This window comes from Tetrao urogallus, assembly GCF_951394365.1.
Source record: "Tetrao urogallus genome assembly, chromosome: 16".
Classification (NCBI taxonomy): Eukaryota; Metazoa; Chordata; class Aves; order Galliformes; family Phasianidae; genus Tetrao; species Tetrao urogallus.
This window is the reverse complement of record NC_136829.1, coordinates 6,114,696-6,130,568: the sequence shown is the minus strand read 5'-3', so window position 1 is coordinate 6,130,568 and position 15,873 is coordinate 6,114,696. Positions and strand designations below refer to the sequence as shown.

The window sequence follows — 15,873 nt, the reverse complement described above, 5'->3', positions numbered from 1 at the left end:
TCTGACAGCAGGGTTGCTCCTGGGCTCCACATACCAGCTTTGTCCACTCACAGCAGGAATATACAGCATCTGTTGACTCAAATTGCCTTATGAAGCCCATTTTTTGAGTCCTGGCTGCCTGGTGCTGACAGCTTTGGTGTCTTCCTGTGGGTGTCCCAGCAGCTGCCTCCAGCATCCACAGTGGGAGTAACAGGGCACCAGAACATGGGGAGCCTACAGACAGGACAGGGACACATCTCGTCATCCAGGTATGTAATACCTGCTTCAGTCTTTTTGTCCCAATAGCTTTGAACTGCCTATCCACTGGCAAACGTCTGGTAAATGGATTAGCCGGGCACAATTCCCACTCTGGGGTTACTGCTGCTGCTGCCAGGTTAGGACAGATGGGCTCTCCTGGCTGGTCTCGCCCTTGGGACAGGACTGAAAGCTGCAGTGGGATAATCCTTCTCCCCGCCAGGTTTTCTGCTCTCTGGAGAGTCATTCCACATCAGAGGCCTGAGAAATAGTACTTCTTCCCAAACATTTGTTTCCATTAGGCATTTAAATAGCTCCCTGGGACTTTTCATCCTGCCTGCAGTAGCCAAATTCTTAACTTTGGAGATTTCCTCTGTCACTAAGGCATCTGTGTGAAACAATGTTTTCTCTGATCAGTTCTGTATTTGTCACCCATAGATTTGCTGAGTCTCCTATTTGGATTTTCATCTCCTATTAAGAAGCAGGGAGGCAAAAGCTCCTGCTCCAGCTCCTCTGTTCCATTAAGCACCTTATTTTTGAGCTAACTAACAATTTCCAGAGCAGCTGGGAGTCCTTTTTTCCCTTCTCTCTCTTCTAAGAAGCCACCAAACCTGCTCTTAAACACAGCTAAAGAGTTCAGCCTACTCTGAATGACTTCTTTTTTATAGAGTAATATAATGTTTTTTTCTAATGATATTAGAGGAGGAGGAGTTGCTTACAACTGGTATCAGATCTTTCATAGAATCATGGAATCACTGAGGTTGGAAGAGACCTCACATCCCAAGACCAACCCCAGCCCACCCCACCATGCCCACTAGCTATGTCCTTCAGTGGCACATCTCCACATTTCTTGAACACCTCCAGGGACAGCGACCCCACCACCTCCCTGGGCAGCTGTGCCACTGCATCAGCACTCTTTCAGAGAATAAATGTTTCCTGATATTGAACCTGAACCTCCTCTCATGCAACTTAAAGCCACCGCCTCTCATCCTGTTGCTATGACTGGAGAGCAGAGGCTGACCCCCACTGGCCACAACCTCCTTTCAGGAGTTGTAGACAGCGATTTCAACAAATGCTATGAACTGTCCTGGCCTGCATGGTTGCAGGGAAGACCCCAGTGCCAGCAACTCAGGTATCAGAGAGGCAAAGAGCGAGATCAGAGAGGGATGTTACAAATTCCCCAGATTAGTGCATTTTTATATTTCCTTACTAACACCTTGGTGCTTATTCTTTGCACAGATTGCATGACAACGCCTATTGTGAAGACTCCCTGTTCCCAAAGTTGCAGAGGATCATGACAGAGCAATGGTCCATATACTCCAAACCAGTCCCAGCAGACAGCGGGGAGCTGTGGGCCCTATTTCTGCAGTGCTCCTGCATCACCGTGCTGCTTGGAGGCCTCTTCTACAACTGGCTCTTTGCATCCCTGGAGTACCCCAAGCACATCTCCATCGCGATGGCCATCACCTTCAGCCTGCTCCTCCTCCTTGCCCTGTTCTTGCTGCACCCTGTGCGCTGTGCCTTCAGCATCACCATGCCGACACTGGGCACCAAGCAGGGCCGGAAGCTCCTCTTGTCAGCCTGCATCATGATAGCAGTGGTTAACATCACCCCCAACATCATCAGCAACATCAAGACCTTACTGCAGGTCATCCTGTGCATCTCCAAGAATTCTTCTGAGAGCCTTTTGAACTCCACTGATCTGCTGGAGAACGCTTCCTGGAAGCTGGGGGATGAAATAAAAAATTACGCTATTTTGAAGCCCATGGATGGACATTTTCAGTTTTCACTGGTGAAGAACAACTCCTGGATTAACCAGGTGCACCTCGCTGGCGAGAAAGCCAGGAAGGATTTTTTGGCTGTCGAGGTGCTGGTCAAAGATTGTGTGCGAGGAGGCAACAAACTGGTCGCTGCCTTCTCCGTGCTCTACCTCTGCTTTGAGTCCATCTGGTACTTGAAGAATTACCTCACCAACCTCCGCTTCGACAACATTTACATCACCAAGAAGCTGCAGCGTTTGGCTGAGGATGGAGGAGCCTCCCACTTGCTGGTGGGCTCAGCCCAACGCCTCATCCGCCCCACGGGCCTCAGGCTGTCCCGTGAGGAGCTGATGCTGTGCCTGGCGCAGGCGCTGCGCCTCTCGGTGGCCCTGCTGCTGGTGCTGGTGGTGGTGGCCTTGGAGCACCTCGTCTTTGGCGTAGCGGACGTGGCAGTGAGGAGGATGGCTCAGCTGTCCACAGTGCCCATCACGCTCAGCATCAAATACCAGGTGAGTGCTGCTTGGGGCACACAGATGGGTTGGCTTCTCTAATGCGCTGCCCTGGGCTGTGATGCTGCTCAGTGTGCAGGAGATCCTTGGGGACAGCCCTGCCCGCTGCCTTTCTGTCACCCAGTATCCTGTTTCACAAAACTCCCCAGTTTCAATCTATTTTAATATCCTCTTAGATCCAGCTGACAACCAGTCATGAGTGGGGTTCCCCAGGGGCTGGTACTGGAGCCCTGTTTAATATCTTTATTGATAATCTGGGTGAGAGAATTGAGTGTATCTTCAGTAAAGAGGTGCTGGTGGCACCAAGGTGGGAGGAAATGGGACCTGAAGGCCCCACAGAGGGACCTGGGCAGGCTGCTCACTGGGCTGAGGCAATGGGATGAAGTTCAACGAGACCAAGCGTTGGGTTCTGCACTTTGGTCACAACAACCCCACACGTTGCTACAGGCTTGGGGCAGGGTGGCTGCAAAACCGTGTGGAAGAAATGGAGCTGGGGGTGTTGGTCGACGCTCGCTGAACGTGAGCCAGCAGTGTGCCAGGGTGGCCAAGAAGACCAACAGCATCCCGGTGTGCATCAGAAAGAGCGCAGCCAGCAGGACAGGGAGGTGATCATCGCTGTGCTCAGCTCTGGTGGGGCCGCACCTCGAGTGCTGTGCTCAGCTGTGGGCCCTCACTGCCACACAGACATCGGGGCCTGGAGCGCGTCCAGAGAGGGGCAACGGGGCTGTGAGGGGTCTGAGCACAGTGGGGACTTGTGGGGAGCAGCTGAGGGAACTGGGATGGTTCAGTCTGGAGAAAAGGAGGCTCAGGGGAGACCTTACTGCTGTCTGCAGCTCCCTGAAGGAGGTTGTGTGAGGTGGGGGTCAGCCTCTGCTCCCCAGATAGAATGGGAGGCAGTGGCTTTAAGTTGTGCAAGGAGAGGTTCAGGTTGGAAATAAGGAAGAATTGATTCTCAGAAAGAGAGGTGATGCAGTGGCACAGACTGCCCAGGAAAGTGGTGGGGTCACCACGCCTGGGCTGTTCAAAACCACAAGTATATGGCACTGATGGATGTTGTTTAGTGGGCAATTTTTATGGTAGGTGGACGGTTGAACTGGATGATCTTAGAGGCCTTTTCCAACATTGATGTTTCTATGATTCTGTGATTCTAATTCTCATTATGCTTTTTAATTCCCTATTTATCTTGCCATCCTCCTCCTGCCCCAGCCTGTGCACTTCCTAGCTCAGATAACTGCTTATAGTGAAGCAATAAGGGCTTAGAAACAAACCTTTCTGTTAAAACATGCAGCCCCTGCTGCTCTCTGTGCTCTGGCTCGGTGTGAATCCTGCAGCAGCAGATGACGATGCCAGACTGGATCCCACCACGCCAGGGTCTCAGCACCCACAACTCCTGCCTGAAGTATATTTGTGCTTCAGTACCCTCATCTCAACGCACTCAAACAAGCTATACCAGCAACCACACACCTCCAGGCTCATACCTCATTGAACCTCTTACTCTCTTTATTTCAGGCTGAAATAGACTTCTTGAAAATCTCACTTCCCGTGAAGGACGTTGATAGGAGCTACCACCACTCCCTGACCTTCAGCTCTGCCGGCTGCAGGATCAGCCCCCCGATACCTCCCAACCCCTCCGTGCTGCTGGTTGTGGGACTGCTCTTCTGCATTATCTACGCCACCGTGTTTCTGGAGACCTACGCACGCCGCCTGTGCCAGAAAATTTCTGCTTCCTTCTTTGAGAGCCGGGAGGACGAGCGGGCACGTTACCTCTATGGCAAGCTGTCCCGGCAGCACAGGAAACAACACAGCTGAGAAATGAAGGACAATTTTGGACATGCAGGGAATGACAGAGAGCTTGTGGCAATAACTGGATACGCAAAGGGATCACAGAATTCACTCTCTAGAGTCAGAGAAGTGGTTGGAGTCTGGGAGCAATATTTGCCAATTTAAGAGAGAAAAAGGCCAGAAGTGATATTTTGATTAATCTGAGAAAAAATGAGCTGCATTCACTTTCTTCTCTTAATTCAATCTAGAACTCATCCAGAAATGTTGGAAAAAGGAACCCAAGATAATTCCTATGACTGTGAGGGTGTTGGCAGCATTATGCAAGGCTAAGTGTGCGTGGGAGGTGGGTGGAGGAAGTGCTCCTTCACCTTCCCATGTCACTGCTGGAGGAAGTGCACCCTTCATTGATTCATACAATCTTTAGGTTGGAAAGACCTATGAGATCATCTCACCCAACCACTTCCTTTCTCCCTGAAGTGATCCCTACAGGAAGCAAGCAAAAAAACCCAAAACATTAGAGTTGATTAAAAATCAATTGTAGAATCACAGACTCATTAAGGTTGGAAAAGACCACAACAACCATGCAGTCCAACCATCAGCCCATGCCTCTGACTGCCCTAGACCATGTCACTCAGTGAGACATCTACACTTCTCTTGAAAATCTCCAGGAGCATTAATTAATTTATTATTATTTACTTATTATTTAGAATGCATATCATTTATGATATAAAGTGTTGTTTTAACCTGCTGAAAGAAATTGAAGACTGTGTGACACCGAGAAGCACCTCTTGGGCATGGGAGAGAGTAGGAATCAGTGCGTGAGGACTTGCTGAAATCTCTTCACCGGGGCTCTCCAGAGTAACAGATAGAGCAGCTGGAGGACTACAGAAGAGGAGGAAAGCAGCCAAAAAAAGGTCAGCTCAGGCCAATATCCAGGAGAATATAGAAGTGGTGGAGTGAAACCTGACATTGGAGCCAGAGCTCTGCAGGGAGCAGGATGGGGCAGGACGTGGAAGGCTGGGCTTTGCTAAAGCAATAGCTAGTTTTACGTGTTGGGTTGCTTCAAACTCAGAAATGGTGATATTGTAACTAATATGTAAAAATCCATCATTGAAGCATATCTTTTGAAAGAGGCACATCAGAACCTGGATAAGGACAAGAGCCAGGAGGAGAGGGAGCTAAACCAGTGCCAGCTTCAAAACAAAGCAACTTTGCAGCTTCATTTCTTCAAAGCACATCTATTATTTCCCTCTCTTTTCCCATTAGAGTCTTCATTAAGATAATTATTTGGTATAATGCACCTCAAAGAGATTAAATTACAGAAGTGAAGTGGCAGCTGCAGATGCACAAAGATCTATCAGCTTCTGAGAAGCTTGAAACAAAGTAGATCTGGATTATTTTTTGAGCATCAATCTAACAAAACCCCGGTATATTTATCTCCACAGGTTTCTTAATTCCCTGCTGTTAAGGTGATTAATACAAGTATCTTTCCCCCTCTGCGGCAGCTAGGCTGCTTTGCCAGAGAATTATAGAATTGTTGAGGTTGGAAAGACCTCTAAGGTCACCAAGTCCAACTCCAACCCATCCCGCCATGTCCACTGAGCACAGTGCCACATCCCCACAGTTCTTGAACACCTCCAGGGATGGTGACCTCACCACCTCCCTGGGCAGTTGTGCCATATGTGGTTTCTGCAGCTAATACTCTGTGATGTTCTGTTTGGGGAAAGCAAAAAGATTCCCATTTGCCAATTGAGTAGCCAAAATTACCTGGGGACAGGAGTTAAGGAGCTGTAAGGAGAGCAAGGAAACCTACAGCCACAAACCATTCCAGAAGCACAGTGCCATCCAGTGAGCACATCAAAAACAGCTTTCCTTGGAAAGACTCATCTGTTTGGCAAGAGATGTGTAGCAATCTTTTAATGCCCTGTAAGAAATTGTTAAAGTGTTGGCCAGTAGCATTTTGGGAATCTGGTGTCCAGGGCCTGTCCCAGCTGTCAGCCCATGGAGCAGCGAGGAGCCCTGCTGGGGCATGCAGAAGGAGATACGGGGAGATATGGGGTACGGGGGCAGATGAGGCTGGAAAAGTCAGGGCAGTGTTGGGTCGTCCCAATGGCTTTGCTCAGAGATGGGTCCCCCAGGTTCAGAGGAATTGGAGCAGAGAAGACCACAGATCTGGACTAAGAGGACTGAGTCCCACCCACAGGTTCCCGCTGCATCCTTCACACTGGCAGTGCCCCACTCCCAGGGCATTTGAGCAGCATGGGAGGAGCTTCTGAAATATCCATTTTCAACCCGAAAATTCCTCTTTGCTAGGACAAGCTAACCTCAGCCCAGAGTGGCTCTCTTTTCCAGTTTCCTTCAGCTCCTCCTAAATTTTAACTACTAAAGATTGATTATGGAAAGTTTGTACTTTTAAACACCAAAGTTCAGCATCGAAGAAACCTTGATTAGGGTAATTGCATCAGCTTGAAAGGATAATGATCAGTGTCAGGTACTGCCACTCTGCTTATGCCTCCAGCATCACAGCTGTCATAAACCTGTGCCTGAAGCATTGTGCTGCCATTGCCATTTTGCAGGTTGGTCTTCAGGGATGAAAAAGAGATTTGTATGAATTTTTTGCACACACGACACCAGTTTCTGTGGTTTCAGTGATGAGAGAAAGGGAAGAGTTTGGGCTTTGTAGAAACATTGGAGCGTAGGAGATCAGCGAGTTCTGTCGTGGCAATGCTGGGGTTGGTTCATGACGGAGGAAGCAATAAAGTTGACATGTTACACCATGGAGAATCATGAATTGTCATCGCATTGGTGCCAAAAGGGTTTTTATTGAATGTAGGAAGGAAAGTCATGATGATACCTGTCACCTATCATTCACTGCTGCAGGTGGAGGGTAGCCTTAACTACCTTGAAGAAGGGTCAGGCATTTTCAACTCCCCCATCACTCATTAACACCAACACCAACTCAAATCCTTGCTGATGCCAGACTAGGACATGTTTGTTTGTTTTCTCCCTTGCACTTGTGGAGGTTTGGAATTTCTTTCTAACCTAAATAAAAGTGTTAATTACACATAGAAAGGCCCATCGATTGCTCTTTCCTTCACCAGCTCAGTTGCAGCAGGGGGTGGGAGGTCCTCGGCCATGGGACAGGGAGTGCCCTGAAGCCCCTGGTTACCCTTGGGTTTTTGTGGTGAATTTTTGTGGATTTTTCACCCTGTACAAGGCAATTGTAAGTAAAATACATGCTAAATTTCTGCTTATGGCTGGCTGTCCAGGGGATGAATGGCCTTAATATGCTGAGGAGGAAATGTAAAAACTGTCCAGCCGAGGCAGTACACTGGGAAAGATTTCACTCAGAGCCACCAATCTACATCCACCAGAGCAGAGAATCACTCAACCACCTCTCCAGAAATACTTCCTGATTTTTAATCAAGCTCCGTTTTTATGTTACATTTTTATGTTATCCTATCTACAGCATTTGCAAAGTAAATGAAATGGAAAAGTAATGGCTATATACCCCAAGATTTAGAAAAGGGAATATGAATAAACATAAATGAAATCTATTCCATGCTATGGTACATGGCTGGACAGCCATGGAAAGCCTTGTGTTCTGGCTCTGCTCCCTTTCCCACCCTGCACAGGATGGTCCTCGACTACCAGGACCAGTAGCCAACGACCAGGCACAGCATCTGTTGCTCCTGCAGTGATCCCAGCTGCTGTCTATGAGTAACAGTCAGATGCACAGTGAATTGGGAACTGTCAGAAAACCATTCTTTTGGGCAAGAGCCTTTAGAGATTCCTCTCCTCCCCCCCCAGGAGGAACCAAAATGTACTGTAATGAGCTGAAGACATGAGACAGCTGCAGAGATTCCACAAGTGATTTGCAGTGCACCACGGTTTTCCTCATTTTGGTTCTTTCTAACTGAAGATTGTGTGACGTTTCACTCTGACTCAATGGAGAAAGCAGTGGCAGTCACTCCAGACAAATGCTCACAGCCAGGATGGCCCAGGGCTCACACTCTTTGTAGGTTTCTTTGCAGATAATCAACAGAGGAAATGAAGTCACTGCCAGAGATTATTTCAGTGTGCAAATGGAGTGTGGAAAAAGTATCACATCTGCATATGTTAACTAGTTATAGGTTGCTCCAATCTTCAGTTACTCCCCGCAGTTGGAATGGGTGGCAAGGTGCATTTCTGTGTCCACAAAATGGGGCTGGGAGTAAAACTAACTTCCCTGTTGTCATCTAGGGAAACACTGCTGCCATGTGACCACAATGCCACAGAGTTGGGGTCAGGGTTGTGCTTGGTGACACTACTGCAATGGTTTGGTTTTATGGCCACTAATTGGGTTCTGGCCATTGGTTGGGTTAGGGGCCATGGGTTGGGCTTTGAAGACCTCTGCAGTCTAAAATTCCATAGTCCAGCCCCAAACCCTCCCATTTGTGACCTTTTTATGCTGCATCTTTTCTACTTTCACCATCACTGAGTGCTGGTACAGCCTCAGTGGTGCAGTTTTATGGGTGTAATATGTACAGATTGTGAAGCACCAGAGAATGGAGAGGTATTTTCCACAAAGGTGGGTGAGAGGATCATTTTTTTCCCAGCAGTGTCTACAAAATATGTTAAATCTCAAAGGTCTCTCTGTGTGTTGGACCAGATGAGCCCACAGCAGCCAAAGGAAATTGTAGAAAGGCCAAGGTAGGTGAAAGCCACAGTGGGGTCAGGGAGCAACTTCAGAGAGAGATAATGTATGGCAGCTCTGCTAAAAGCAGCACGCAGAGCAGCCAGGATGCTGCAGTCAGAGCAGCCAGGCAGTGTTCCTGACAGAGGACAGCAATGTTGACTGATGAGCATGGCAGTACCTTCTGTCTGTCAGCTCCCCGGCATCACAGGAAGGTGTGTAATGGACACCATCAGATTGGCTGCAGCAGCGAGTGCTATCTGTGGGTGAAGAGCAGCTGCATGAGCTGCATCCTGCCTTTCTGTACATATCATACCAGCTCAGTAGGGGAATGCAGCATAAACACTGTCATGAAACAGTACCATGAAATATGAATCTATTAAAAAAGTGAGGAAAGGTAGCACAAAGTGCATCCTGAGGAGAGATGAGCATGGCAAGGATCTGCCACTGCATCCCCAGCCCAGGGCTGATCCAGAGAGCAAAGTCCTGGGGCAGGAGGCAGTGAGTCCAAAGGGAAGAAAAGGAAAGGGAAGAAGAGGGCATTTGCCCTTCACAACTGAGCCCAAGCTGAACAAAACGTCACAAAAGGGAGTGAAAAACTGCAGTGACTGCACCCTGTAAAGCCAACTGGGGGCATACCCAGAGAAAAGGGGGAAAGTCTTATTTGTCACTGCAAGGCAGAGCCTGGGGACAGAATGCTGTTTAGGCAGAAGAGCATGGGGCTGGGCAGGAGTTTTTTTTATCCACACTGGGATTGTAGCACCCACGCTTGGAAATGTGCCTTTGAAGCCCTACACTGGAATCTCTTAGCTTTGGAAATCCTTCACATTTTGGAGATGGGTGTCTGTGCCTGGGATTAATGGCATGGCTCTGCTTCTAATTGCAATGTAATCTAATTGAAAAGTGAGCTTTTCTCCTCGCCCTTTCCTCCACTCCACAGGTTGGGTATGATGAGCACTCTATCTTAGCAATCACAGTTGCTCTTTCCATCTGAAAATACATTTTCTGCAGAGACATCAGGAGCGAGCAAGAGCTGACAGCAGAGTCAGGCTGCTGCTGCATTAACCTGACTGGTGGGAAACACATCTCACAGCCTGGGATAGATACAGACAGCCCAGCCCGTCCAGCAGAGCTCCCAGCACAGGGTGGGTAAGACTTTCCCCAGTGGAGTGACACCACTGTTCCTTTGAGATGGGGTGACCATGGGACAGCTGATGGGAGGAGGTTTAAGACCCCCAGGGAAAGCACTGCTCTGCTCCAGCCCAAAGGAAATGGGGAAGGAATCACACTGGTCCCATCCTCCTGAGATGAGGAAGGAAGACAGGACCCCAGCTGGGCTCCTTCCTCTACCTCCTCCTGTGCCTCCTCCTCCTCTCCTTGGCTCAGCAGTGCACCAGGACCCAACAAGTGTAAGTGGGGAGCAGGTGCATGAGGGGGTGCGGAGGGATTCTGAGAGTCCTCAGGGGTGGGAAGGAGGTTGCAGGGGTTGGGGTTTTCTGAATGCTCCCCGCTCCTCCTAGCAGTGGTTCAGCGGGGGGGGAGGGGGTGGAGGGGGGTAGGAGGATGGAGAGGATTTGCAGGAGAGGTGGGTGGAGAAGAAAGGGAGGGGGAAATGGTTGGGAAGGAGGGGAGCTCATCAGTGCTTGCAGAATCGGTGCAGCATCCATGGAGAACGGTTCAGCCAGCCCAGGAGCCGTGCTGGGCAACCAAACCTTGGGCAGGATGCCCCGACAGCCCCTGGAGCTCCAGGTGGTCACCATCCTGCTGGTGCTGCTCGTCTGCGGGGTGGGCATAGCAGGCAATGCCATGGTGGTGCTGGTGGTGCTGCGCACCAAGCACATGGTGACCCCCACCAACTGCTACCTGGTGAGCCTGGCTGTGGCCGACCTGCTGGTACTGCTTGTGGCTGGGCTGCCCAACATCTCTGAAGTGGTGTCTTCCTGGGTGTACGGCTACGTCGGCTGCCTCTGCATCACCTACCTGCAGTACCTGGGCATCAACATCTCCGCCTGGTCCATCACCGCCTTTACAGTGGAGCGCTACATCGCAATCTGCCATGCCATCAAGGCACAGCTCCTGTGCACCGTGGCCCGCGCCAAGCGCATCATCTTCTCGCTGTGGATCTTCACCTCCCTCTATTGCCTCATGTGGTTCTTCTTAGTGGACACGTCCCAGGTCACGTTTTCAGATGGAGAACAGGTCAGCTGTGGCTACCGTGTCTCCAGAAGCCTTTACATGCCCATTTATTTCTTGGATTTTGCTGTCTTCTACGTCATACCATTGGGACTTGCAGCCGTCCTCTACGGCCTCATTGCCCGCATTCTATACATGAGCCCGCTGCCCACTGCCCCGCAGCATGCCCTGGGCTCAGCACATCGAGGTGGCTCCTTCCAGCAATCCTGCCTGGGCAGCAGGGGGATCCTGAGCTCCCGCAAGCAGGTACGGAACCCCGGTGGGCTGCAGGCTCTGTGCACAGGGGATTGGTGCTTTGGGTGGGGGGAGTGCTCCAATAGCTTGCTCCTGGAGGAGCCAGGAGGGACACTTTGCTGGAAAATGGGCTCCCTCTGCCTTGACTGAGCTCTGCAGAGCTGCCTGCGTTCACTGGGAGTGACTGAAGTGCAGGGGTTTGGGTGGATAATTAATACTCATTGCCTGCTAGGTCCTGGGATGAGTCAGTATCTGTGCATGGGTCTTTGCATGAAGGCTGTCCCATTCATATTTCAAGCTCTGAGACATGGTATGTATCAAAGTTAAGGGCTGAAGCTTGGAAACTAGCTGAAGACTCTGAAATCGCCACTCCTCTTGCCTTTGAGCAAGCAAGATTTTATTTCCAGCCAGCTTGCAGTAGGTTTCAGCCCCTCAAAGTTCTTATTTCCCCAACTTCTTGCTTGACTTGCACAGGGTCTTCTACTGACCAGGAGAAATGATTCAGAGTCACAGAAGCTGAATGAGCATCTCAGGAGTGCATATTTCTTTAAGAACTTACGGGCTGGTTGATGGCATTCCAATCCCTGGAAGCATTCTGTGCTCTTTTCTCTGGCAGTTTTCTTGAGATCTCCATTACCTTCTGCAGTATCTCAGCAGACAAAACCTCCCCTGGCTGGCTTACATCTCAGAGCTGGGGTCACAGGAGTAAAGATGCCACTGTGTTTAATGATTTCATAATCAATATTCTCACTGTATAGGGAGCTATGTGATGATTTGTACCATTACCAACAAATAGCCCAAACAAAAGCTCAGCTGAAGCCTCTGAGAAGCTGTTATGAGTCAGCTGCTCATCCAGAAGGGAAAGCTCTGTCACAGCCACACTGTAAATCTGTTTGATTCCCCAGTCCTGCCTTGCAGGCAGAGATAAGGGCTGTCCATGTGTTTCACTGTAACTATCATACTATTTGGGAGCGATTTGCTTCTGACTCGCTGGACTTTGGAAGATTTGGAGAGGTGTTGAATTCCTAATTGCAAAATGAGGACCCAGCTTGAACCAGATAATGAGCATGATAGTGATGGGCTGGAGATTGGACTAGATGACTGCAGAGCTCTTTTCCATCCTCAATGATTCTATGAGTCTATGAATTGATTCATTGCTGAGGGACTGGTTTACAAGAGAAACAAGTTATCTGTGCCCCACACAGGTACATCGATAAGGGTTTGGGGCAGGATGAGCAGCAGTGCAAAGCCGTGTCCTACAGAGCATCTTCCTTGGCTCTGCCTGAGATTGGCAGCTCACAGTGCGATGGGTGGAGGTGCAGGAGCTGCGGTGAGTCGTGATTCTGCATCTGTCTGCGGGGAGAAAAACAACGCCCTGAAGTCAGAGAGCCCCGCAGGGTCAGTGACACTTCCAAGAGAAACTGCGGTGGGAAGGCACAGGGGGCCGGAGGGGCAGAGCAGGACGGGGCAAAATTCCGATGGCGGGGATTCGGTCTGAGGCAGGAGCAGCAAACCCTGCCCGAGTGCGGCAGGGCTGTTATGATGAGCAGCTCCTAACTGGTTTTCTTGGCTCGTTAATTACCCGCGGCCGTGGTGGGAGGAAAGAGGCGGCGTGCCGGGTGATGGCACCTGTCTGTCACACTGCGGGGAAGTGCTGACAGCCCTTGAAAATGTCACCAGGAGCTGAAGGGTCCTGTCCTGAGCATCCGAAGTGAGGACACAGCGCCGGAAACGGCTCTAATAGGAAAGGCTCCAAACGCGAGGGTGTGAAGGAGGATCTGCCGGCCGGGGCGGGGGGGGAGGGTCGGTGTCCATCCTCTGCTGGAGCAAAGCATGGGCCGAGCTGCAGCCGCCTCCGTGCTCCGGTCCGCTGGAGGGATTCCTAACGACCTCTGCAGGTACTCTGCAGGTACTTAGGCACTGAGGCTGAAAAGCAGATGAATGACCGGTTCTGTACAACGCTTCACCGTGTTCGGTCTCAGAAAGGACTGCAACAAACACACCTCTCAACCCGGGGATGTGCTGTGTGCACCCTCCGGCTCTGTCACTGCTGCGCAGAGCTCAGCTCACACTTCACACTTCTCTCGTGCTCCTGAACAAGGAGAGAGACAGCAGCCAAAAAGTCAGAGCTGCATCAGCCTCAAAAGGAGCTCTGTCTCCACGGGATGGGCAAAGCGCAGAGCCTGCCGGGTCTCCCAGGAGGAGCACTGAACTGCTTGGTGCAGGGGGATTACGTCCTAAACAAATTGCTCTTAGAGTCACCTAACCAGAGGAGCTGCTTGCATTTCGCTGTAGAGTTCAGCTGTTATCGCATTTTTGTTCAAACTAACTTCACTCTCTGGATATAAACCTCAGACAGAAATATGACCAACCACCCCATAAGCTCTGAGGCCAGATTCTGGCACATCTTGTACCAACCCCTATCTTCCCCAGAGGCAGAGAGCACGCTGCAGTGTAAGCAACAGCCCAAGCACTCATGGTATTGCTGTGAGATCTCACTCTGGGAAGCATCCTCACATCCCCATTTAACCACATGCAGCAAAACACCTCTATTTTGGTCTCAGCTTGACAATTGCTCCTTTCTTGTAGGGAAAGTTCTGTTACCACCACGCACAGTTTCTACTCAAAGCATTACAGGAAGGCAACGCTGTTTGTAACTAAGTAAAAAAAACCAAACAACAGAACACTCCAACAAAAGCAGAAAGACTGAGTGTGATCCAAGTGCTCATTTCCTTATAGAGGGCTGGAGTCATTGCACAACGCCTTTCTGACATTTGAAACACCACTGCCTCAATATGCGTGCAGCATTGATGTTTACTCATACTTTCCTCCTCGGGGACGCACGTAATCTGTGACTGCTTGCTGGAGGATGATTGCCACCTACCAAAAAGAGCTGTTGAAGTTATTAAGATCATTGGAGTTTCAGTAGAGGAAAAAACAAAACATTTTCTTCAGCAATTTGAGTCAAGCTGAGGGTGATTACTGCTCCATTCTGAATTCTCAATATCTTATTGTTCCTAATATACAGATGGAGTGCTCCTCCACTGCTCTGTAAATTAAATTTACCCACACTGATGAGCTGAGCAACTCCCATATCAGCCAAGTCAGGAATTCATGCAGGACTCCAGGCAGTCTCACCTGTACCAGGAGCCCTGTCCCTGGGAGGGAGCAGCAAACCAGTATGCACCAGGCAGCTGAGATTTACCTTGGCACCCCCAAAACTCAGCATCACACTTTTGCACAGCTTCAGTTCCTCACTGATCTGTTGCTATTTTCTTTCTTTTTTTTTTTTTTTTTCCCTGCCACAGAAATTCCCATGATTATTTCTAACTCATTTCCAGACTGATGGCTGCTGGTCCTGAGGAACCACAGAACCATTAAGGTTGGAAAGACCACTAAAGTCACCAAGCCCAACCCCAGCCTACCCCACCATGCTCACTAACCAGTGTCACATCTCCACGTTTCTTGAGCATGTCCAGGGACAGCGATTCCCCCGCCTCCCTGGGCAGCTGTACCAGTGCCTTGGATGGAAGGCCGTGAGTGGTGGGTGAAAATCTATCAGTTAAAGGTTTTCCTTATGCAAGACTGCATCACGAACAAAACAGATTTAGAGAGGAGTAGAGAGTCTCATGGTTTGTGATTCTGTCTGCAACTGATAGGAGTGATATAATTACCTGTCTGCAGGAAGGCTCTGCTGGAGCTTTAGCTTCACCTGGCTCTTTCTCCTCTCCATCTCCCCACTCACCAGGTAACCAAGATGCTGGCTGTCGTGGTGGTCCTCTTTGCCCTTCTGTGGCTGCCGTACCGCACACTGGTGGTGGTGAACTCCTTTGTGGACCCCCCGTACCTCAACATCTGGTTCCTCCTCTTCTGCCGGATGTGCATCTACCTGAACAGTGCCATCAACCCCATCATCTACAGCCTGATGTCACAGAGATTCAGAGCTGCCTTCAGGAAGCTCTGCAGGTGCAGATGGAAGAGCACAGAGGTGCCCACACCACGCAGCATCCCGGTGCTCTATAGCAGAGCGAACGACGGCTCTCAGGGCAGCTTCGAGCATGGCACTCACCTGGATGACCTGAACTGTCCCCCTGCACCCGCGAGGAGAAGCAGGGCTGCCACACAGACACCAGGACCCTGACATAATGCAGGCAGCGGGAGCTGTACGACTGTGTGCATCATGCTGGGAAAGTGCCAACAGAAATTGCTTGGGCATTGCGGCAAGCTTAACTTAATAACTCTCCAGGGCATTTAACGGAACGGATTCTTAGAGACAAATTAATTTGCTTTTCCTTAATGCTAATTTATTCTTGTGCTGTTAGGCGCAGATCGATGTTCAGCATCTCCAAAGAATCTGTAGTTAAATACAGCACTGCAACACCATTCCTAGCTATGTGCAAGTGCAGCTGCTTGTTGAGTCAGGCCAGAGCATGGGAAGGAAATGCAGGAAGAGAAGGGCAGTCAAGGAAAATCCGCTGCCAGAGGG

At 49.9% G+C, this 15,873-nt stretch overlaps 2 protein-coding genes across 2 annotated transcripts; both read left to right on the top strand.

Annotated features, from left to right (window-relative positions):
• Nucleotides 1–204: 204 nt before the first annotated feature.
• On the top strand, nt 205–4,312 carry OCSTAMP (osteoclast stimulatory transmembrane protein; the record flags this gene model as incomplete). Its single annotated transcript, XM_079543171.1, has 3 exons — nt 205–248; nt 1,474–2,503; nt 4,013–4,312. 3 exons carry the CDS (start codon nt 205–207, stop codon nt 4,310–4,312), a joined length of 1,374 nt encoding a protein of 457 aa, XP_079399297.1.
• Nucleotides 4,313–10,625: 6,313 nt separating this feature from the next.
• LOC306952644 (thyrotropin-releasing hormone receptor-like) lies at nt 10,626–15,528 on the top strand (the record flags this gene model as incomplete). Its single annotated transcript, XM_079543371.1, has 2 exons — nt 10,626–11,399; nt 15,136–15,528. The coding sequence occupies 2 exons, from the start codon at nt 10,626–10,628 to the stop codon at nt 15,526–15,528; spliced, it is 1,167 nt and encodes a 388-aa protein (XP_079399497.1).
• Nucleotides 15,529–15,873: the final 345 nt, after the last annotated feature.